The sequence below is a fragment of the Quercus robur genome, chromosome 8 (genome assembly GCF_932294415.1).
Source record: "Quercus robur chromosome 8, dhQueRobu3.1, whole genome shotgun sequence".
In the NCBI taxonomy this organism is placed as follows: Eukaryota; Viridiplantae; Streptophyta; class Magnoliopsida; order Fagales; family Fagaceae; genus Quercus; species Quercus robur.
In genome coordinates, this window is record NC_065541.1 from 30,062,157 (window position 1) to 30,086,304 (window position 24,148).

Consider the following 24,148-nt stretch of genomic DNA (forward strand, 5'->3'; position numbering starts at 1 on the left):
TGCCTTTGGAAAGAAAGTCATTTTTTCCTTTGATAAATTCCAATTCTTTCCTTACAAGTTACAATCATAGCAGAAATTTCTTTAAAAAAAAAAAGGCTTACCGTTGGTTGGAAGAAATTCTTTCCTTAATGAGTTGATATTTGATTCTTCATATATTTCCTTAAAGAATTGATATTTTATGCCTCAAATATTTCCTTTAAGAATTGATATTTGATTCTTCAAATATTTAAATATTTGAAGAATCAAATATTGTTCAACCTAGTTGGGATGTACACATTTTGTAGTGATGCAACTATTTTCAATCTAATATATTCATGAAAATTTCAATGTACTTATTTATTCTTATCAATACAAGTTAATTAATCCTATTTTAGTACCTTTTTAAGAGGTATGTCTTAGTATTTTTTTTAATAGAATCTTTTTAGTAGATTTAATTGTTCAATTTGATAGTTTGTAATAATATATAATTATAATTATTTTGGTTAAATTTTTATAACCCCATTGAAGACCTGTTAAAAATGCCCATGGGTAGCCCATTAAACCCATCTCACTAGCCCAGCCCGCTAAAACCCAAGTGGGCATTGCCCATGGGTAGGGCCATGGGCTAGGTTTTTCCATCCAGCCCGGCCCGACCCAGCCCATTGACTAGTCAACAGCCCATTAAGCCCAGCCCATTAGACCCATGGGCCAAGTAAAAACGGGCCGGGTCGGCCCGGCCCGGCCCATTGACGAGGCCTAAATTACAACTTTACAAGGTAGGCATTGGGATTGTGGTTCAGAATCAAGATGGCAGAGTTATGGCTGCTATAGCAGAAAAAATCCACCAACTGGCGTCAGTAGAGACCTTGGGATTTTTGGCAGCACATTGGGCCATGTTGTTCGCAGCTGAGTTGGGCTTCTGGCAGAGTATTTTTGAAGGCAATTCGGAGGTCACTATAAGAGCTCTACAAGAAGGAAACTCTGCCATTTCTAGTGTAGGTTATATTGAAAAAGACATAATGTCTATTTCAGGTTCTTTTGTAACCCACACCTTCTCTCACGTCAGGGGGCAAGGCAATGTTGTTGCTCATGCTTTAGCACAGAGAGCTAGGCTTTTCTTTCCCTTGCTTGTTTAGATAGAGGATGTTCCACTATAAGTTTCTCATTTTGTAGTTTTTGATTTTCTGTCTTAAGTTCAATAAAAATCAGACCGAGGTTGGATTTCTCAAAAAAAAAAAGAAAAAGAAAAAAGAATTGAGATTCGTATTGTGTAGACGTACTTAACTTTTTTGTTTTTTTATTATATGAACAAAACTTTCGCTGAGATTTTATTGTTACGTCCACATAAGAGTGAAGATGCATACCGAATAGACATTTTAGATCTAATGTTTCTTGTTTATGGGTTTTTAGATGATACTTGTTTTATGCTGACCTTGAAACTTGCGATATAATTGTATCTTTGGAAGGTTCATCATATTAGTTTTGTTGAACAAGTTCAAGGAATTTCCGCCATAGCTTTGCCATAATTTTAGATTTTGGATTCTGGTTCCACCTTGAGATCAACTGGTAAGTCCATAGTACAAATTCTACTTATTTAATACATTACGTATTTATCAAGAAATAGTTAAAATTATACTTATTTTTTAATTTATTGTTTAAACTTGTGAATTTTCTAAAATTGGCAACCAAATCTGTGCTTAAAATTTAAATATATTATCTTTGGAGTTGATGTAATTCAACCGTGGAACTAGAAATAATCAAATAGAGCCAAGCCTTTGTTTGGCAACATAGCAATCATTGGTTAAGAAATGGTCAATTTGTCCCCTCCCTCCCCCTTTAATTCAAAACTGGTCCTAAATGATGGGTTTGCTTCCTGCATTGAGTTCCTACTTATCTTGGCCAGGGGCCTAAAAAAGTCTTGGTTTTGGTTTCACGGACGCTTTGAAAGTGTATGCTCGTGTTGGGCACCACATGACACGGATATGTGCAATATTATTATTATTTTCATCGTTTCAAGCATCAATTGGATCGAGCCAGACCATACTATCAAGTATCAACTACATCAACAAAAATAATAATGTGCATAATTGCTAATTGATTGCAAATATTTATTTAAAAATGAATGCAAAGAAAAATAATCTTTCTCGTGCATCTATACGTGAGTTGTAACTACATCTTTTTTTTTTTTTTTTTTTTTTTTTTGGGGGGGGGGGGGGGTGGGGGAGATTCTCGTTGTAATCTTAATCTCATGCATTTGGTAAGTTTTAAACCTTGGGCCAAAATTCTCTTAATCCCCCCACCACCCAATAAAAAATTCAAAAAAAGAAGCATATTTGTCCCTTAATTAAGTATAATTGAGAACATCATTGAAAAAATAAACTAGGAGCAAAGATAATGGATATAGAAGGTACGCCAAGAATGATGTCCAAATGGGGAAGGTAGGGCGAAAGCTCGCAATAAGGCCCATTGTTGCGCAAACAAGAAGAACTACCAGCATTTCAGCAGAGAATTCCCAAGTCAATTCACGCACATATATTAGGATTAAAAGAACTGAAAAGCCAAGAATGTTGTTCATGAATACTCCACCATAAATCTGCAATAGTAAATCAACAAGCTAATAAATTTAATTTGGAAGCGGCAATTTTTAATTTTTTTATTCAGTAAATATTGTTAATTGTTTTTATTTTTGAGAAACATTGTTATTTTTTTTTCATATATAACAATGCGGAATATTTTAACAGGACCAACTACAAAGATTGCATGTTTATTTGACACTTATTGACCTCATCAACTAGTACAAATGAAAGTATCATATTCAAAATGCTATATAATATTTGGGATGGAAGCCAAAAATTTTAAAATAAATGATCCTAACCTTAGAGGGTACAATTTAGAATTTAGTAGAACATTTAATGCAAGTCTTCATGAATAGAAAAAGGGTAAAGTGAGAAGTAACAATGTTTAAAAACCTAGATTTAACGTCATTAATCTACACATGATCTATCAAATTATTCAAATATACAGCTTTCAAGATATGAAAATAGAATGACCAGAAAAAAAAATTAAGATATAGTCATTCTACAATACACTTTTATATTATTATTATTATTATTATCATCATCATCATTATTTTTATTGTATATACCATACCTATTTAATGTTTTAATCTTAATTGTTCATCTATTATTATAAATATATTATAATATAATAGAAATTAGAAACTATCAAATAATATTCAAATATACAAATAGTAGGAGACACACATATAAAATGACAAGGAACAAAATATATAAGAATCATTTTACGATATAAATGTACGATGAAATTTTTCACTTTTATTTTAGTTTTTTTCTTAAAATGAACTTTAAATAATGGAAGGGAGAGAACAAACCTCAGAAAATGTCAAAGAAGTAGTTCTTGGCTTCTTACGTCTAGCTTCCTTTATAGCTGATGCTGATGCTCTAGTGTTGGTAGCCAACGGGACTAAAATAAATGAGATGAAGAAAGATGGTATACTTGCAGATTTAGAGAAACTTTGAACGCTCTCTATCAGAGGTTCCGCTAAAATCGCTAATAGAGCAATGCCAAGCACCAATAGCATCATAGCCTTGAACCATGCCTGTAAAGAGTTGTCAACAACTGCATTGCCTATCTTTTCGTCCACCAACTTGTCCGTCGCTTCCCAAGTTTTCTGCATAACATTTCCAAATTCATATCAAATTAGTTTTTGAATAAATATTCATCCTCCATTTGAATCTGTTAGGCATATTATGGTCCAAGAAGATCAAACCAATTTTAGGTTCATGTACTTGTCTAACAAACAAATTAACTTTGAGTTAGTCTATAGTTTGCCTAGAGTTAGTCTAGGGCTCTCTAGTATATAAATCCTACATTGATTTCATTGTAACATAAGAGCTTAATATCAAATATCAAGCCATCAAGAGCTTTCACCATGGATGTAGATCATTTGGCCTAATCACATAAACCTTTGTTTATTTGCTCTCTCTTTCATGCTTTTGTGCATCAATCAATCTCTCATCAATTTTGACAGAATCATATATAGAATGAGAGGAATGAAGTGAAACTTGTTATATTTACTTGAGAAAGGATTGTAATTTCTTAAGTAGTCATAATTTTGCATTTTTGAAATCCAAATGAAGTATAAAGGTGAACCGTGGATTTACTTGGTAGATATCATCTTGAGACTCAGTTGTAGAAAGATCCTGATTGTCAGTTGTGTCAAGCCATTTAGCAAATCCAGAAACAAATTCATCTTCATTAATCAGATGGTCACCATCAGTGTCAAGTTCTTCAATCAATTTAAGAACTGCTTCCTCCACATCTAAAGGAAGCTTGCCAAACTTGATATCCGCAATTAGTTCTTTTAGTTCATGTTGCGATATGCAATTATTGCTGTCGTGTTCCATTTTCTCAAACAACCTATAAAACATTGAATTCATTATAGAGAACAAGCAATATATGACTAACTAAAATAATGATCCGTCCACCACAACATGTATTTTCACAACATTTTTTCACTCATACGTATTTTCACAATACTTAAAAACAACGTTACTAGAAATTTCTTATCAAATGGGCCTTGAATGACTGACATTAGATCCAAGTTGGATAATTAAACAACATACATAGAGTACATAATATTGTGGTTTCTCTAATATTTTACTTGGCTCTAGAGTAATTTCATTTTATTTTCCGTTTTCCCCTTTTCCATTAAATTATAGGATTTGAACTACATGTTCAACAATTCGGGCCTCACCTACATTACAACCAAGCCAACATGCTTCTGATGTTTCATGGGTTTCGCTGATGGACATGATAACCGCTAAGTAGTTTGTAAAATGACATTTCTCACACCAAATGTTAAAGTCCTGCCCATTAAGGGGAACAATTTGGAGATTTCCTACTTTGACTTAGTTACATATTTTAATATTTTTGGTGTGGAAAAAATGCTCCTTCATTATTAAAAAGGTTCTGCTACATTCATTTTCCACTAAAAATGTATTTCCTATGTACAAACGAATAGTGATTAAAGGGTTCGATGGTATAATCTTGTAGCGTGTGAGAGAGTTGAAAGATTAAAATTTCACTTCTGTATGTGGGTAAGAGTACCTTTTGGTGCATTAGGGGTTTTGAGTTAGTTTTTATTTGTGAGATTTAGTAAGACTCTGTGAGTATGTTTGTAATCCTTGTTATTGACAGTGGATTTTTTATTGGCATTGCTCATGAGATGTAGGAATAGAGTTTGTCGAAGCATGTTAAAAGTTGAGACTTGTGTCACTTGACTTTAATTATTTTGCATGCTTTTCAAAACAAATAGGCATTGGGGTGGAGCTCTTAAACGAGAAAAATAATTTTAATCTTTGACAAGTCACTGTCAAAGATATCATAGTGCAACAAGGATTAATTGATACATTATATGGGAAGTCGAAGAAGCTAGTCATTATGTATGCTGATGAAGAAGCTAGTCGATTACTATCCATTTAGGTTTGCTCCAGAAGTAAAATATAGCATATCGAATAAGACTTATAGGCACGATGCTGCTTTGTCGCATCTTCAACCAAGACACGGAGTACAAACAAAGGAAAAAGAAAAGAGGAAAAGAGAGAATTTTTTTGTTTTTTTGTAAGAAAGATGAAATAGAAAGAAATTGGAAGAAATAGCTTTGCAAGAATTACTTTGTATTACAGTAGGTTGTGTTTTTTCCCCCTCAAAATTTTATTGGGATATTTGACTGTTTTGTAAAATTTTAAGTGTTTTTGAGCCAAAGTATAAAAACTTCCATAATTTTCATAAATACCACTTTTAGGTCTTCATTTCCTTCTTTTTCTTAATTTTTTCCTCCATATTTTTAACATTGAAAATAATAAGGTGGGCAACGACTTCATACCAGAACTAATCTCAAGTCGGTAAAGTAATATTTTTCTTCATACCAGAACTAATCTCAAGTCGGTAAAGTAATATTTTTCAAACTATGAGTAGACAACATTAATTCAGGTCTTATCCTTAAATTTTGTGTCTTGTGTTACTTGCCTTTAATTATTTTGAATGTTTTTTTTAAAAAATTTGATAAAATAAATTCCAATATCATAATACCTTAATGCACTTAAATAAATAAATTACTATATAATATAGAATTGAGGAATGACCTTTTAATACTATTTGTATCCGGTGTGCCGTCTTCTTTGAGAAGGCCTCCTACAACATTGCTTTGAACATGTCTTAATATTTCTTGTATAAGGTCTTTTGTCATTTCTCTTTCTCTCCTTCTGTTTAGAAGCCAAGGTCCAAAAACCTATGCAAACAAAACTGAAGTAAACAAAAAAATGGAAACCCAGAAGAACCACAAAGACTTCACATCTTAGAGATTTAATGATATATATACTTGGAGGATATCAATATATTAATCTTATCAAAAAAAAAATATATATATATATATATATTAATGGTTTGTTTGGATTGAGAAAGAGGGAGGGAGAGAAGAGTAGAGTAGAGTAAATAAGAATTGACCCAAAATTAGTCTGCTTTCAGCCAATTTTACTCTACTTCCCTCCGTACTCCCTCTCTATTCTCCCTCAATCCAAATAGACCCTAAATTTTTATTTAATTTAGACTTGAATTTATGAAATTTGTCACAACTCACGAGAATAAGAGGACTTTACCTGATATACGTCCTTTAAGGACTTTTTTGAGAAATATTGCTTATCTATAGCATGTTCTGTCTCATCGAGCCATTTTGTGAAGCCAGTGACGAATTCATCCATAGTGATTTTTTGGTCACCATCAAGGTCAAATTCTTTCATCACTTTTCCAATTTCTTTCTCCTTATCAATAGATGTTCCAGTAAATTTTATTTCAAGAAGCAGTTCTCTCAAATCAGAAGGTGATATAATATTATCACCATCTCGATCTACCTCCTCAAATAGCCTGCAATACATAATGCATAATTATTGGTCAACTCGTAAACCTATTTGAACTGAAGGATTTCAAAGTAAAATAGTTTAGAGTATCTCACAAAACCTGACCTCTTTATCGCATTTACATTTGGTGCCCCATCGGCAGTGAGGATATTTCCTAGGGCATGTTTTTGTACATGTTGTAAAATGCTTAATATTAAATTTTTATGTTTCACAAATTCTAATCTTCTTTTCTGAATCCAAGGCTCGAAGATCTGTAAATTTTTATAAACATTTAAGAGTATATATATTTGAGAAGTATAAAAGAGTATATATATTTGAGAATTATAAAAAACCAAATAATAAAACATGCAAACTCAGTAAATTCATAAGAATAATAATGTGTTGACATAAAATTTAAGAAAATTTATTTGTATATGAACCACCCTAGATGATATCAGTTACATTATCATTTTAATATCTTTACAATATTTCACAATAAATCATAAATTGCATGCTGCTACAAGTTTTAATTTAGGCCCATACTAACATCATTTTCCCCCCACCAATGTACAGTCTATTATCTAATTAAAATTTGTTGTGAAAATATCGTGGACATCGTTTTACTTTATCTTTTATTTTTTTCCTAAAATGAGAACAACTTTTCATGATTGATTAATTGACCAAACATGTAATATGAAAGAAGTGTACCAAAACAAGTGATATAAATGTAATGATCAAATGATATTTCGATCATTTTGTCTAAAAAGTTTACTTTAATATCTTCATATTTTGAGCCAACATATTCTTATTTTAAAACACAAATATATAAAATGACACGTTTTAACAGCAATGAATACACCTAATTCAATTAGAACTCCAAAAGCAAGCACGTGTAGATGAGTAATATGCTTCACAGTTTGCCAGTACATTTGCACAATATCTCAAAAGGACTTTTGCTTATATAATCCAAATGGACCAACTTAATACTTATATGATGTGAGACTAAACTTATAGCCCCACTCAGTACCTTGACAATCAAAATTCACATAAGACTTATATAATCTCGAGTACTAAAAAAGAGATTAATAATGAATGAAATACCTGATAAGAGAAGTATAGGAATAGGAATACTGTAGAAACAACAATAGCAATCAAGATAACGATGCGTTCCGCAGAAGATGAAGAAAATATCTTTAGAGACTGGACGATGATAAATGGTATGACTGAGAGGGCCATAATCCTGGCAGTGTAACATGTCTCCAAATCTGTACTGATACCACAACCTGCAATTAGGAGAAAATAGTACAAGGTGAAAACAAGCTCATGGAATTGCAGTGATGATCATGTATACACAGTGACAGAGTCAGGATTTGATTTCAAGGGAGACAATATGTATATATATTTATACACATGCACGGACAGAAGCACAGTTGGACCTTGGGGGGCAATGGTCCCTCCTAAATTTTTTTAAAAATATTAGTATTACATAGGTACTAATTTTAGCAATTTTGTTCTATAAAATTAGGCTTTGCCTTCTTAATATTATCATTGATTCTTCTATGAGTAATGCTACAAGCACAAAATTTTCTACATCATTTTATTGGTTAGTATCTAGGCCCACCACTAACATTAATTTTTAACTTACCAATAACCATTCACCATATCAGCAATTTGTAAAAAAAGTTTGTAACTCTAGCATTTTCTTCTTTTTAAAGGTCATAAAAAAAATTTATATATCTAAAATCTAAAACAAAATATACAAGTCCAAAAAAATTAGGCCAACAGTAAATTTACCATTAGTAAAACTAAAAACAATTAAGCTTAGTTAACCAATTTTACCCAAAATAATCAGTTCAACCCTTTAAAAAATTTTAAATGAAATAATTTTGTCCTTACCTAGAAGTAACAAACACATAAAAAACACACAAATAAATAAATAAAACTCATTAGCGATTAAGTAGCAGAGTCAGCGGCCAGAGCTACTACGTGTAGCCAGTAGCCTTCTTAATATTATCATTGATTCTTTTACGAGTAATGCTACAAACACAAAATTTTCTACATCATTTTATTAGTTAGCATCTAGGCTTACTACTAACATCACTTTTTAACTTACCAATAACCACTCACCACTCACCACATCAGCAATTTGTAAAAAAAGTTTATAACTCTAGCATTTTCTTCTTTTTAAAGGTCATAAAAAAAATTTATATATCTAAAATTTAAAACAAAATATACAAGTCCAAAAAAATTAGGCCAACGGCAAATTTACCATTAGTAAAACTAAAAACAATTAAGCTTAGTTAACCAATTTTACCCAAAATAATCAGTTCAACCCTTTAAAAAATTTTAAATGAAATAATTTTGTCCTTACCTAGAAGCAACACACACATCAAAAACACACAAATAAATAAATAAAACTCATTAGCGATTAAGTAGAAGAGTCAACAGCCAGAGCTACTACGTGTAGCCAGTAGCAAAGCTGCCCCCTCCAAACTCCAAGTCGTGGCTCCGCCCTTATACACATGTATGCATGTGCATGCGCGCACACACACACATGTGTATATAGTATTTGAGACTAGAATAAAAGATATAATAGTGTATTAATTATAATTATAATTTAAAATGAGTATTCAAAGGAAAAAAAAAAATTTATAATATAAAATCTAAAGTGAGGACACCCAAAGGGCAAAATGGTTTTATAGCTTTGCTCTCGTTTCTCATTTGTCACTCTAAGTTTATGTTTTACTCCTATTCGCACAATGATATTGCTCATGTTACTTGTGACTCTAAGTGAAAGTGTAGAGTTGTCCACCCCAAAGAGCACCCAACTTAGTGTGTACAGTGTACAAAGAGTAATGGAAATTAATTCAAAACAATGTGGCATTTGATTGTTTTTTAGTGGGCTAGCCCCAATAAACTCCAAACTTCCTTCTCACCTGTCTAGCCAAGTACTCACAGGGGTTGACGGTCCCATCTATGCCATCTCGACGAATGGGTTACGTTTTTTGACCACAAGCCCATTCCCATGCTGTCCTTAGGATCCGTCAGGACAATGTTTCAAACGGGTGAACACACGACGCATAGAAGCCAATGAAGGAGTGATTCGATGTCTCCTTATTTGCATATTGACAAACGGATGGACATGCCGACGGACAAAGGTGATGGGCCCCACAATCTTTTGTGTAGTCTCCACACGTAGTTCCTCATACGGAAATATCTTGTACATTATGACCAAAGACCCTACTACACGCCCATATCTTCCTTGTATGGAAAAACACCCTAAAATCTTGGAAACCTTAGCTCAAGACCTTCCTTACAAGGAAAAGTCCCTACATCCAAGGGAACTTGATTCACTGCTCACCACTATATAAGCATAGGACCTCCTCTTTTCCTAGGTACACAGAAAATCCCTAGCCCTCTCACTATAGAGTTCTTGGAGATTCCTCATTTACTAACTTAGCCTTCAGAGGGTTTTTGGCTGGCACCCCATCGGTGCTCTCTATTTGGTTCTTGGTTTCTTATTCTTCAGGTACCCATTGGAGCGATCGAGGACAATTAGCTCACTGACGATTTTTGTGCATCATTAGTTGGCGCCGTTTATGGGAACTGAATGATTAGCCATATCACCACTTCTAAGACAAAAAGTTGCATGGTTCAGACGCAATTAGTGGCTACCATTAACTAGGAGACAGGAAACCCCTCTAATGCATTGGAGAGACAGGTGCGAACCCTAGCGGCAGCAGTTGAACGGCTCACCCAACGCAACTAGGAGCTAGAGCAACAACTAAACCAGAGTAACGAATGACGTCCCGAGGATTAGCACGATGAGTGGGACAACAAAGAACAGAACGGCAGTCATCTCCTAATAGGAGATTGGCGAGAGAGGGAAGACTAGGAGGAAAGCAATATCCCCAGCAGGTGAGACGTGCTGAACGACACTGATCGTTCGTTGGAACTGGAGAGCAACACAATGCACATGGTGCATGACATGCAAATGATGAAGGAAAAGATGGACATGACAATGAACACCATGAGGGGACGGGTATCCACCAACCTAGACGAGATAGTTTAGCGGACTAACTTGCCCTTTACAGTGTAGGTAACTTCTTTCCCCCTTCCAGCCAAGTTCTGGATGCCGTAGGTGGAAATATATGATGGCTCATGGGACCCACTCGATCATCTAGATTCATTCAAGACTCTTATGCACCTACAAGGAGTTCCGAATGAGATCATGTGCAGGGTATTCCCCACTATGCTTAAAGGACCAGCAAGGATATAGTTTAGCAGGCTAGCCCTCAACATCGTCTCTACCTTCAAGGAGTTGAGCGGACATTTTATCACCCACTTCATTGGAGGCAGAGGTACAAGAGGTCTTTAGCGAGCTTGTTGAACATCAAGCAATGAGACGATGAAAGCTTGAGATCATATGTGAGTTGTTTCAACAAAGAGGCCTTTTTGATCAACGAGGCCAACAACAAAGTCTTAGTCACTGCATTCACTAAGGGCTTTAATAACGAGAATTCTTTTTCTCCATCTACAAGAACGACCTGAAGACGATGGTCGACATGTTGTACAAAGCTACTAAATACATGAATGTAGAGGATGCCATGATTGCCGGAGGGAGCAAGCCGAAGAAGAGGGAAAGGCAAGAGGATCACCGTCAGGACAGAGAAAGGAAATCAGCCTAGACGAATGACCAAAGGGATGATAGGAGGTCGAGACCTCCATCCGGCAGGACGGTCAACTTCACGCCACTAAACATCCCATTTAACCAAGTCTTCATATAGATAAGGGAAGATGCAACGTTGACTTGGTTAGACAAGCTGAAGGGCGACTCGAACAAAAGGCCCAGAAACAAGTACTACCACTTTCATTGGGACCATGAGCACGACACTTTTGAGTGTTACGACTTAAAGCAGCAGATTAAAGTCTTCACCAAGCAAGGAAAGTTACAATGGTTCGTTAGGGGCGAAGAAAACCCATCAAGGGACCCCGAACCTAACCAACAGGTCGAAGAAAGACCTAAGGCTCCACTTGGAGAGATAAGGGTGATCGTAGGATGAAGTACGTTGGCTAGCTCCTTTAAGAAGGAAAGGAAGACATATTTGCGGATGGTGCAGAGTGTCCAGATTTCGGGCCAATCACCTAAAATGACTAGGGTCAACAACCTGGCCATCAGCTTCACAAAAGAGGATGTCCGATGACTCCACCACCCTTATGATGATGCCCTGGTCATCAACCTGTCAATAGTAGACTTCAACACTTGACTGGTGCTAGTAGACAATGGGAGTTCCGAAGACAATGGGATCGACAAGAAGAGTCTTCTGCCTTCGGACACACCGCTAGTTGAATTTGGCAGTACCAAGGTCTTCCTCATTGGAACCATCACCCTACCGGTGACCATTGGGACATACCCTCAGAAGCTCACTAAGGAGGTCACTTTCCTAGTTGTCGATTGCTCCTCTACCTACAACGCCATCATCGGGCGACCTACACTCGACTCATGGAGAGTAACGACGTCTACGTACCACTTACTGGTGAAATTCTCAATGGAGTATGGGATTAGAGAATCACATAGAGACCTGATGGCAGCTCGCAAATGCTACATAGCTATGCTAGAGATGGACGATCGCCTACAAGCATTAAACATCGAAAGGCAGCGGGTTACGGTAGAACCGACGGAAGACCTGGAAGAAATCTACCTGGACAACAACTTCTCGGGTCAAATCACCCGTATCAGTACACAGGCCGACCCTTCAGTCCCCAAGGAGCTTGCCCTCTTCCTAAAGAATAATTAGGACGTCTTCACTAAGGACATGCCGGGAATCAATCCAAGCGTCGTGGTTCACAAGCTCAATGTGTTCTCATCCTTCCCTCCCGTCAGATAGAAGAAGAGAGTTTTTGCCCTAGAGAGAGACAAGGCCATAGCGGAAGAAGTTTGTAAGTTACTAGAAGTAGACTTTATCAAGGAGGTATATTACCCAAAATGGTTGGTTGGCCAATATAGTGATGGTAAAAAAGGTGAATGGCAAATGGAGGTTGTGTGTAGACTTCACCGACTTAAATAGAGCCTGACCAAAGGATAGTTGCCCACTTCTGCGTATTGACCTCCTCGTCAACTTGACAACTGGGCACCAGCTATTGAGTTTCATGGACGCATTTTTTGGCTACGACCAGATCAGGTTGGACGAAGTTGACGAAGAAAAGACTTTATTTTTCACGAGCCAAGGGCTCTTTTGCTATAAGTTCATGCCATTCAGAATGAAGAATGCGGGGGAAATGTATTAAAGGCTTGTGAATAGGATGTTCGTCTAGCAGATTAGGCGGAATGTTGAGGTATACGTGAATGACATGCTCATGTAGAGCGCGAAGGAGGACCGTCACCTGAATGATCTTTGAGAAACATTTGAAACCCTACGCCACTACAATATGAAGCTCAATCCCAGCAAATGTGTATTTGGAGTGTCGTCAAGCAAGTTTCTGAGCTTTATGGTATCACAACGAGGCGTGAAGGCCAACCTCGACAAAATTCAGGCCATATTGGGGATGACACCTCCGAAAAACTTCAAAGAGGTACAAAGCCTGAATGGTAAGGTTGCGACTCTCAACAGGTTCGTCTCTAGGGCGATGGAAAAATGCCTACCATTCTTCAAAATGCTGAAGAAAGCCTTCAAATGGACCGACGAATGTTAGAAGGCCTTCAAGGAGCTAAAGACATACCTTGCGTCCCCACCACCACCTAGTCTGTCTAAACTCGATGAAAAGCTTTCCCTCTACTTGGTCGTATCCCCAACGGCCGTCAGTTCAGCTTTCATTTGGGAAGAGAGTCGCGTGCAACTACCTATCTACTATACTAATTGAGCGCTTCGGGGTAGAGGGAAGATACCCCCTTACGGAAAAGTTAGCTTTCGCCCTGGTCATGGCTGCCCAAAAGCTCAGGCCATACTTCCAAACACACACCATAGTGGTCCAGATGGACAAACCCTTACAAAGGGCGATGAACAATTCGGAGGCAGGTAGACGATTGGTCTTATGGGCGATAGAGTTCGGCGAGTTCGACATATTGTATCGACAAAGAACTGTGATCAAGGCCCAAGCCTTGGCCAGCTTCATTGCCAAATTCACGACAAAGGAATATGAGGACGAAAGACCAATGACATGAATGGTATGGACGAATGGCTCATCCAACCAACGTGCTGGGGGAGTTGGGGTTGTCCTGCAATCACCAGAAGGAGATTTGATAGATTGTGTGGTCCGTCTCCAGTTTCCGACAACCAACAACGAGGTCGAATATGAAACAGTCCCCACGGGCCTCGACCTAACTAAAGTGGTAGGGGCTTCGTCAGTAGTCATGCATAGCAACTTGCAAGTTATCATCAGACAAATTAACGGAGACTACGAGGCCAAAAGGGAACGGATGAAGGAATACCTAAGCATGGTCAAAGAAAGGGTAAGCTATAAGTTATTGGCTAAATTTGTGTAAATCCCGAGGGAAGAGAGTAAGCAAATTGACCAGTTAGCCAAAGCAGCATCTGCATAACACATGGTCAACACCAGGCAGGTACTATCCTTTGTTTAATACTCACCTACCATGGACAAAATAGATGTACAGGTGATCCCTACGGGAGCCGACTGGATGGTACCAATTGTCTCTTACCTCATGAATGGGACGCTTCCGGAAGATCATAATGCTTCTCGAAGGTTGAAGGTGTGGTCGTCACGTTTTGCGTTGGTTGGGGTTATCCTTTACAAAAGGGGTTTCTCTCGTCCGTACCTAAGATGCTTGGTCCTCGACGAAACAAACCACGTCATGAGGGAAGTCCACGAGGGAGTATGTGGAAATCATTCGAGAACATAATCGTTGGTTCATAAACTCATACGAGTAGGGTACTATTGGCCCACTATGCAAAATGACACTCAGTCCTACGTGAAGGTGTGCGACAAATGCCAACACTTCAATAACATCATACGGAAACCATTGGAACAACTTACCCCAATGAATGCTCCCTGGCCATTCGCTTAATGAGGGCTCAACAAAATGTGGCCCTTCCCCATGGCAATGCAACAACTCAAGTTCCTCGTCGTAGGAATCGACTATTTTACTAAATGGGTTAAGGCAGAACCCTTGGCCACTATCAACGAGAAGAATGTCTGAGGCTTCGTCTGGAAAAGCATCATTTGCTGCTTTGGCATCCCTAGAGTCTTCGTCTCTAATAATGGAAAGTAGTTCGATAACGATACATTGAAGGACTTTTGCTAACAGTTGGGGATCAAAAACCACTATTCCTACCCTGCCCACCCTCAGGCCAATGGTCAAGTTGAGGTTACAAACCGATTCTTACTGAAGATGATCAAGACTCAGCTCGAGGGGGTAAATGGTATATGGCCAGACGAACTACCAAGTGTGCTATGGGTATACCGGACAACGACTCGCATGCCTACTGGCGAAACACCTTTCCACCTTGCGTTTGGGCGTGAAGCCATCATCCAGGCAGAAGTTGGATTGACCAGCTACAAGGTATCCCACCATGAAGAAAGAAGGAACGAAGAGGGAATGCGCCTACAATTAGACCTTCTGGATGAGGTTAGAGTGACAGTTGAGCAACGGATCGCGCGTTATTAGGACCAAATGAAAAAGCACTATAACATCAAGGTCAAACCTTGACTTTTTCAAGTCGGGGACCTAGTCCTAAAGAAGGTGACGATAGCTACCAAAAACCCCACGCAGGGTAAGTTAGGCCTCAATTGGGAAGGACCCTACAGGATTGTGGCTACCATAGAAAAGGGACCAACTGCTTGGAGACCCTCGACAGGCAAATACTCCATCACCCGTAGAACACCGAGCACCTGTGGAAATACTACCAATAGTGGACAACTACAAACTATGTTATTGCTTTTCTTTTTCTATTGTTAAAGTAGGATATTATATTTTTTGATTATTGAAATAAGAATCTTGAGGATTATCAGACATATTATCTACATTATTCGTACCTTTTGTTAAGGATCTACCTTTTAAGAAATTGTCTACAAAAATCCTAAGTCTTACCTACGAGGTGGACGAATGACCAAATATATCCACGTGTACCTAGTCACAAAAAAAAAAAAAAAATCATAAGTCCTACCTACGGGATGGATGGATGGATCACCAAGGACACCAACAGGTGCCTTGGTCACAAAAACCCAAAGTCCTACCTACGGGATGGACAGATCATCAAGGACACCAATAGGTGCCTTGGTAAAAAAATTATCAAGTCCTATCTAGAAGATGGATGGATCTTCAAGGATACTGACAAGTGCCTTGGTAAAAAAATTATCAAGTCCTACTTACGGGATGGACGGATCATCAAGGACATCGACGGGTGCCTTGGTAAAAAATTTATCAAGTCCTACCTACGAGATGGACAGATCTTTAAGGACACTGACGAGTGCCTTGGTAAAATTTTTTTATCAAGTCCTGATTACGGGATGGATAGATCATCAAGGACATCGACGGGTGCCTTGATCAAAAAGTAATCAAGTCCTACCTACGCAGTGGATGGATCATAAAGGACATCGGTGGGTGCCTTGGTCTTAAAATTTACCAAGTCCTACCCACAGGGTGGATGGACCATTAAGGACATCGACGGATGTCTTAGTGTTAAAATTTACCAAGTCCTACCCACAGGGTGGACGGATTATTAAGGGCATTGACAGGTGTCGTGGTCTTAAAATTTACCAAGTCCTATTCATGGGGTGGACGGACCACTGAGGACACCGACGGTTGTTCTAAAAATCCAAAGAAATTCATAGGTCATATCTAAAGGGTAGACAAATGATTGAGAAGGAAAAATTTTACATAAAATGAACGATAGTAGTGAAGGCATTCGTACAACCATGTGTAAAATAAAACCGATGATTGTTTCAAGATAAAGTTAAAATTTCACATGTGCCAAAACAGGGCACCCATAATATTCTCAAATTAGAATTAAAATTACAAAAAGAAGAAGAAGAAAAGAAAAGTAAACATAGAAGCTTTCTTTTTTAAGCGGTGGGGGCAGTGTTGTCTTTCTTTCCCATTGCCTATTCAGCCTGAGGTGGACTGTCACCTTGAACCACTTGAGGGGCCACGACATGTTCAGGCACATCCTCATCCCTATCCTCAACGTCAACCACCTCGTCATCCACTCTAGGGGTCGATGGAACAGTGAGCTTAATCTGGACAAAAGAAATGTCCACGTTAGGGAAGAGGACGGCGGCTTGCTTTCTGAAGTCCTCAAAGCCCTCGCCATACTGAGATCCCAGCAAGTTGAAGAATGGATGTGAGTCCTTGTACTCCTCGACAGTGTCGGCTTTGGCCTTGTCCATGGACTTGCGGAGAGAAGTCACCTCAGCCGTCAGGATGGAATTAGCCTCTGTCAACTCCTTAGCCCGATGGGTAGCACCATCGAGCTTCTTTACCTACTCTGTTAAGGCTTTGACTTTGCTATGAAGAGTACGTGCCCCTTCTTTGTACTTCTTTAGCTAGTCTGACTCCTCTTCCACACGGCACTTCAATGCTTGATGATGACTTCCTTAGCGGCACACCGGATTTGAAGTACTCATATCCTCACAGAAGCCTAGTAAAGACAGACGGTTAGTACAATTACAATACATGACGGAGTAAAATTGCAACTTAGAATAAATCACGCTCATCAAATCAAAAAGGCCGAAGTCCAGAGCCTCCATCTTGTGCTTAGAGCATTTGTCGAGATCAAGATCCTTGACGATGGAGTAAGCCGTTTGTATGGCATGCTGCTTGTCCTTCACCAAAAGAGGGACCATTAGAGCGACGAGCTCGTTAATGACGGGGCTATGAGCCGTCATTAAACCCTTGCCCACACTATGACAGGGAGGGTTGGGAGTACCCTGAGGACTTGTCAGACTTGAAGCGACGGGTTGGCTAACGATCTTTTTTAATGGGCGCTCCCCATCGCCCTGGTTCTTCCTCTTCTAACTTGTCTAAGAAGCAAGGGCCGACAAGCTACTAGCCTTAAGCTGAAGGGATGCAGCCTTCTTCACCTTCAAAGCCTTTTTTGTCCTCAGGTCCATCTCTAAAAAGGGAGAAAAGAAATATACAGGTTAGTATCAATGAATTAGTTATGGAGGGACGGACCATTAAAAGGAGAATGGAGAATAAGTACTTACGTCATCGGGATTGAGTGTATAGCCTCCTTGCCTTATCCGTTGGATTTGGTTCGCCACAAAAGCATGCAGGCTGTCAAATGTAACCAACCTCTACCAGCTCCTCTGAATAAGTTGGATGGCAAGGATGTGTTGTAAAAATTCAAACTCCTCCTCACTAATCGACAGACATGCCTGGGCTGAAAAAGGAAACATGACGGGTTAGTATGAGGAAATGGGATACAGACGAATTATGCTAAAACCGATGACTCACCAAACTTGTTCAAAATACCCCACGTATTATCGTACTTGTCCCCTATACTATCCCATTTGTCAGATCTACACACCCAATTCGAGCCTTGAATAAAAAATACCGGCTCCTCTAATCACGATTGGAATTAGGGACGTTCGTCACCAATTTCAACGTCGACTTGCACATGATGAAGTTAAAAAATCCCTTCGAAACCGCAATTTGTTGGGGTTTATAACAAAAGAAAAACTCATCGAGTGTAAGGTGACGGTGACCTCCACTCAACTGACCCTATAACACTTCTGCCCCAAGGAAAATCCTCTAGGCATTTAGGTAAATCTGGCAAACAAACATGCCTAGATGGTTTGCTAACCGTCGGTACAGTTTTGTGAGGGGTAACCTCAACCCCACCATTAAGATGGCCTCATAAAAGACGACGTCTGCAGTTTGACTAGAATAACACTTCTCCCTCTTGCTCGCCATCCTGATAGGGACATCGTCTGGAATTTGGTAATGGGGACACAAATTGTTAAAAACCTTCTTTGACATTTTGGAGAGGAAATCATTCACCGACTAGAAGCTGGGAAGGATGAATGGCCTGTAGTCGTCGCCCAACGAGCCAGTGGCCACGACTTTCCTTTCTCCTCCCCAGTCAGCTTCCACTATTTCCTCTTTTTCCTCTTCTTTTCCTTCCTCCTCCACTCCATCTTCTTCCTCCCTGTCCTCCTCATCATATTCCTTATATTCTTCCTCTTCCTTGTTTATCTCTCCGTCTACTTCTCCTTCCAATCATCTTCTAAAAGATGTACGGACGACTCTCTTCCCAAGGAACCCATCCACTCCTCCGTTAAAGGAACATTTCTCGATAGATGAGCATCTTTGTCATCCAGATGGAGAGACAAGACGTGACCACATGTCGCTATACTACCTCCTGACATTCTCTCATCTATAAGCAATAAGTAAGAAACTAGGCGGTCACTCACACAAACTAAATACTAGACTGATGACCAGGGGATGACGGTTGAAAAAAGGGAAGTAAAGCAAGTGCGAATGAGAGGTTACCTTAAAAAGACGATGGCGGGAAAGCCAATGGTGACAAAGTAGCAAAAGAGACAGACGGATGCAATTAAAGTAGGAGCTTTAAGTGAAATTTTCTAGTAAAAATAAGAAAGTAAACTCTTGGAGGGTATAAGCATACTTATAGGGCGGAAGGGCACAAAAAACGAAGCAATGCGACGCTTCATTTCCACCAATCATGAGACGCCACATGTCATTCCACAAGTTGCAAAGACTTTATTGCCCCCATTTATGACATCGGTTATCGAGACGAGGAGCATTAAATGACAAGAATATTCTATATGCTTTGTGACCCTTCAGCTACGCCGAAGGGTCACAGAGTAGGGGGCAATTGATGAGGGTATTTTTGCGTGGCAGTAAATTTTATTATTCGTCCGTCCTAAGTGACCCCAATAGACTCCAAACTCCCTTCTCACCCTTCTAGCTAAGTACTCACAAGGGCTGACGGTCCCATCTACGCTATCTCAACGGATGAGCTACGTTTTCTGACCACAAGCTCGTCACCTTGTTGTCCTTAGGATCCATCGAGACAATGTTTCAGATGGGTGATGATGAGACGAATAGAAGCCAACGAATGAGTGATTCGATGTCTCCTCATTTGCATACCGACGAACAGATGGTCGTGCTGACGGACAAAGGTGATGGGCTCCACAATCCTTTATGTAGTCTCCACATGTAGTTCCTCATATGGAAATATCTTGCGCATCACATCCAAAAACCCTACTACACGCCCATATCTTCCTTGTATGGAAAGACACCCTAAAATCTCAGAAACCCTAACTCTAGATCTTCCTTACAAGGAAAAATCCCTACATCCAAGGGATCTTGATTCACTACTTACCATTATATAAGCATCAGACCTCCTCTTCTCCCAGGTATGCAGAAAATCCCTAGCTCTCTCGCTATAAAGTTCTTGGAAATTTCTAATTTATTGACTTAGCCTTCAAAGGGTTTTTGGCTGGCACCCCATTGGTGCTCTCTGTTTGGTTCTTGGTTTCTTGTTCTTTAGGTACTCATTGGAGTGATCGAGGACAATCAGGTCACTAACGATTTTTGTGCATCATCAACTATTATTGTCATCAGTTGCTTATATAATACCCCATCGAAACACAATTTCCAACAAGATTTCTTTTGCCCTATATTTTCTAGATACACAAATTATGTTCTCTTTCCCTCCCACATATTTTTTTGTAATTTATATTTTTGTTTTAAGGAAATGCATTAGAATGTTTTTCTTGAATCTTTGTGAGTGGAAGTGCGTTCATCACAAAGGTTGATGTTATAGTTTAATCTTAAAGGATTGTTTGACCAAGAAAACTAGTCACACAAAGTTTTACTCTAGATGACACGAATCAACTTCTAAGGACAACGCTCTTTGTGTGATTCTATAACACTGTGAGATTATCCTAATTTCTTCTCTTTATTAACTAATATTGAAAATTTATATTTTAGCTATCATTTGGGATATTATTCTTGAATCAAACTTATTTATTCACTGTTATATTTCCAATAGTTTTCACCTATGATAATTAACTGGAATTGAACTAATTATATAAAATTATACATAATTGGTTAATTAATAAAATTTGTTTAATTTCCCAAAAAATCAATCAAAGCCTATAAATTCTTTTAAATCCTAAATACGAGAAGTAAATGACATGTATAAATAAATAAGGAGGAGCAGACCAGTCAATAATGAATGAAGTCTTTGACGTGATGTTTGTGTGGAATTAGAAAACTGAGAGCTATTTGAAAAGTCTTGGCTGCTGGCGATAATACAAGTTCCCCAAAGAATTGTCAAGAGGAAAATTGATGACCCGGCCAACAATCCAACTCCAGTGAAGACGTACTCTTGTGCAGTCTCTTTCGTGTTCAAAAGTCCCGAAGCTGATACAGCGAGAGATGAAATATCTTAATTCAAAGATCATGAAAAGAATCATCGGTTTTAGTGAAAGTGTGTTGCGTGTAGCGGTTTAGTTTTGTTTCTCAAAGACCTATTGACTTTTAAGATCTTGCACTATTATTACTCTTCATAGGTTTTATTACAAGTATAATAAGACTTATATATATATATTGGTATAAGTCTTAATCATGACTATTAAATAAATAAATAAATAAATATATATATATATATATATTTATTTATTTAATAGTCATGATTAAGACTATACCAATAACTATGATTTGCATAATGCAAGTGGATAAGTAATCACAGTATCATCAACATGTGAATTACTGGAAAATTCCTTTTTTTTTTTTTTTTTTGGGTGTGTGTGTGTGTGTGTAGCAAGCTCAATAAGAGAAAAGATTACAAGTCAGACAATCAAAAATGTTGCTCACATGGAAAGCTGGCGTTGCTCATGAGGCCTAAAATAATATAATTTTCTTTCCTATAAATTGGAAACCATGTTTTTTTTTTTTTTTTTTTTGAGAATAAAAAAAGGGGACTTGCGTGTGGCAGTTATTGTCCCACGCTCCACGGTATAGTTGGGTAAGCCTATGGGTACCACCAGCTCGAACTGGAGCTCCGAACACACACACACCCCAGGCTCTATTGGTTTCTGGGACTTCCAGAAATTAGAAACCATGTTAATCGCAAATATTTTGTAACATAAGCTACTAGTTGGTCTAGTTTTAAGCCAGTCTAGATTCTGGTCGGTCCACGACACCTAACTATATATGCTAACCTGCCAGCTTGCTAAATACAAACATAACATTTAAAAGATGTATAATTTTTTTTTTTTTTGGATGGGAAAAAGATGTATAATTAGTGAGGTAATAAGATAATAATAATTAATTATGAACTATCCATAATTAATCACATCAAATGTAGTGCAAACCAATTTAAAACTCATTTAAACTGGTGGATGAATTAGCAGGGATTAAGGTTTCAATCCTGAGTATAGAATGAAACACAAGAGTGACACATGACCATTTTAAAACATGTGTCAGCTATCTCCATTGCATAAAAGTATTGGATGAAAGAGAGATTTTCTAATTAAACTATAAATTTTATAGGCAAAAGTAAAAAGATGTAAAATAGAAGATAGAAATGTGTCTTGACATGAACTTGAAAATGTTAATAAATATAAAAAAGAAAAAAAGAAAAAGAAAATAAGAAGGGGTGAGAAAGAAATAGAATACCAAGAAGAATTAAGGACTCAGGAAGGGCACCAAGGACGTGGAAGGCACTCGCACCAAAGATACCAGGACCCAGAATTTTGAATATCTGCTCGCCCCCAGCGGCCACCAATGATTCTCCTTTGAACAACAAGTATTCATAAACTACAATAAGGAAGAGATGGCCAAACATACTATTTGAGCATGGCAAGAAGCCATACAATTGCTCGCACTCCTCACCAGAATCCATTCCTTTGAGAAGCAAAAGTGAAGAAGATTCATCGGCTTGATGAACACCATCTGAAACCAATTCATCAGAAGACTTGTACCGCAGAGATCTGCGTCCATGCACCTCCAATATTACTATTGAAAGAGTAAGAATTAAAGATGCAAGTTTGGTAATATTGCTCCTCATTTGCCTTGGAACTGAACAGAATAAGAGAATGGAGGATAGGGAAAAGGCGTTAGCTAGAGAATATATTTGGTCACTTTTGAAAAGTCAATTTTACTAGCTGATCTGGTTTATCGAATATTCATCCCCACTGTCATTGCATTCATATGGTCAATTTGGCTTTTGTGGATTAGGTAGTACATACTTGTCCCCAATTTTTTTAAAAAAAAAGGAAAAAGGACTACGTATATGTAAGTTGTTTGAAATTTTGAAAAGCAAGACTAGAGATTCATGCAAGCAAAAAATTATAGAATATGTTTAAATCAAGCACAAGGTTAACTGGCCAATTAGATATATTATTATATACAGTATTTTGGTAGGACGTCATAACCATCAGTCATGCTTATGTACAATGTTACTTGGTTTCAATTTTTTTGGTTCCCACCGTGTTTTCTCAAAATTTTCAACCAGAGACTAATCACTATTCACGACAGGTGGACCCATAATGGGGTAAATTGCTGGCCCATGGAGTTTTTTCAAAGTGCTAGTGCTCGGACTTAAACTAGGGAACTTCTAGTCAAACTCAAAACAGCCATTTTGAGACCAAGTGCCCAACCACTTGGCCAACTCCATTGGATTACTTAGTTTCATTTTTAGTTCATTATAACTGTGTGTTTCCTAGGATATTATTTTAATGGGCACATTTCTACCCACTGTGTGTTTCCTAGGATATTATTTTAATGGGCACATTTCTACCCACTTGCGTCCATTTTAGTATCAATGTCAAGAAGCTACCTAGTACACTGTACACACACGCAATAACAATACCCTGGATATTCATATTGTCAGTGTCACTAAGGGTCCGTTTGGTTGGAGGAGTGAAAAAGTGAGATGATGGAAAATTAGTAGGAGAATGGAAAAGTGGGAAAATAGAAAAGATTTGGTTTTCCCTCATGTGTGTTTGGTTGGAGGAGTGGAAAAGTGGGAGGGTGGAAAACTTTTTTGTTTGGTTGAAGAGAAAAAAGGGAGGATGGAAAATTTAGTTTATATAAATTGACTATTATGTCCTTGTTATATAATATATAAGAAATAAATATATTTACACTCATTAAATAATATAAAAATTAACACAAATACATATAAATTTATATTACTTTTCTTTATTATTATATATAGTTTTAAATTTTTGGGCAACAAAAATTGATTATGTAGACTTTATCCACATGACCATACGTAGATTGGGAAGATATTTTCAAAAAAAAAAAAAAAAACTTT

The 24,148-nt window shown here is 37.8% G+C and overlaps 1 protein-coding gene across 4 annotated transcripts; it reads right to left on the minus strand.

Moving 5' to 3' along the window:
• Window positions 1-2,054: 2,054 nt before the first annotated feature.
• Window positions 2,055-22,999, minus strand: LOC126695166 (sodium/calcium exchanger NCL2-like). 4 transcript variants are annotated; one of them, XM_050391823.1, is made up of 10 exons: window positions 22,723-22,997; window positions 22,507-22,623; window positions 21,049-21,249; window positions 7,998-8,179; window positions 7,023-7,168; window positions 6,660-6,924; window positions 6,147-6,292; window positions 4,164-4,419; window positions 3,371-3,670; window positions 2,055-2,572 (listed from the first exon to the last, which is right to left on the minus strand). In XM_050391823.1, the coding sequence occupies exons 1-10, from the start codon at window positions 22,895-22,897 to the stop codon at window positions 2,324-2,326; spliced, it is 2,037 nt and encodes a 678-aa protein (XP_050247780.1). In that variant the 5' UTR covers window positions 22,898-22,997; the 3' UTR covers window positions 2,055-2,323. The 4 variants fall into 4 exon arrangements, with proteins under 4 accessions (XP_050247780.1, XP_050247781.1, XP_050247779.1 ...); XM_050391824.1 differs by having other exon boundaries at window positions 22,507-22,591; window positions 22,678-22,971; XM_050391822.1 differs by having other exon boundaries at window positions 22,507-22,997.
• Between the last annotated feature and the right edge of the window lie 1,149 nt (window positions 23,000-24,148).

Bases quoted from the DNA above. Each gene is read 5' to 3' on its own strand.
- LOC126695166 (XM_050391822.1), bottom strand. From the start codon at position 22,897: ATGAGGAGCAATATTACCAAACTTGCATCTTTAATTCTTACTCTTTCA. The intron at 8,180-21,048 runs GTCTGCTCCTCC...TCCTAATTGCAG, and splicing joins ACTTCATTCATTATTGACTG to GTTGTGGTATCAGTACAGAT. The intron at 7,169-7,997 runs GTATTTCATTCA...AAAAATTTACAG, and splicing joins TCCTATACTTCTCTTATCAG to ATCTTCGAGCCTTGGATTCA.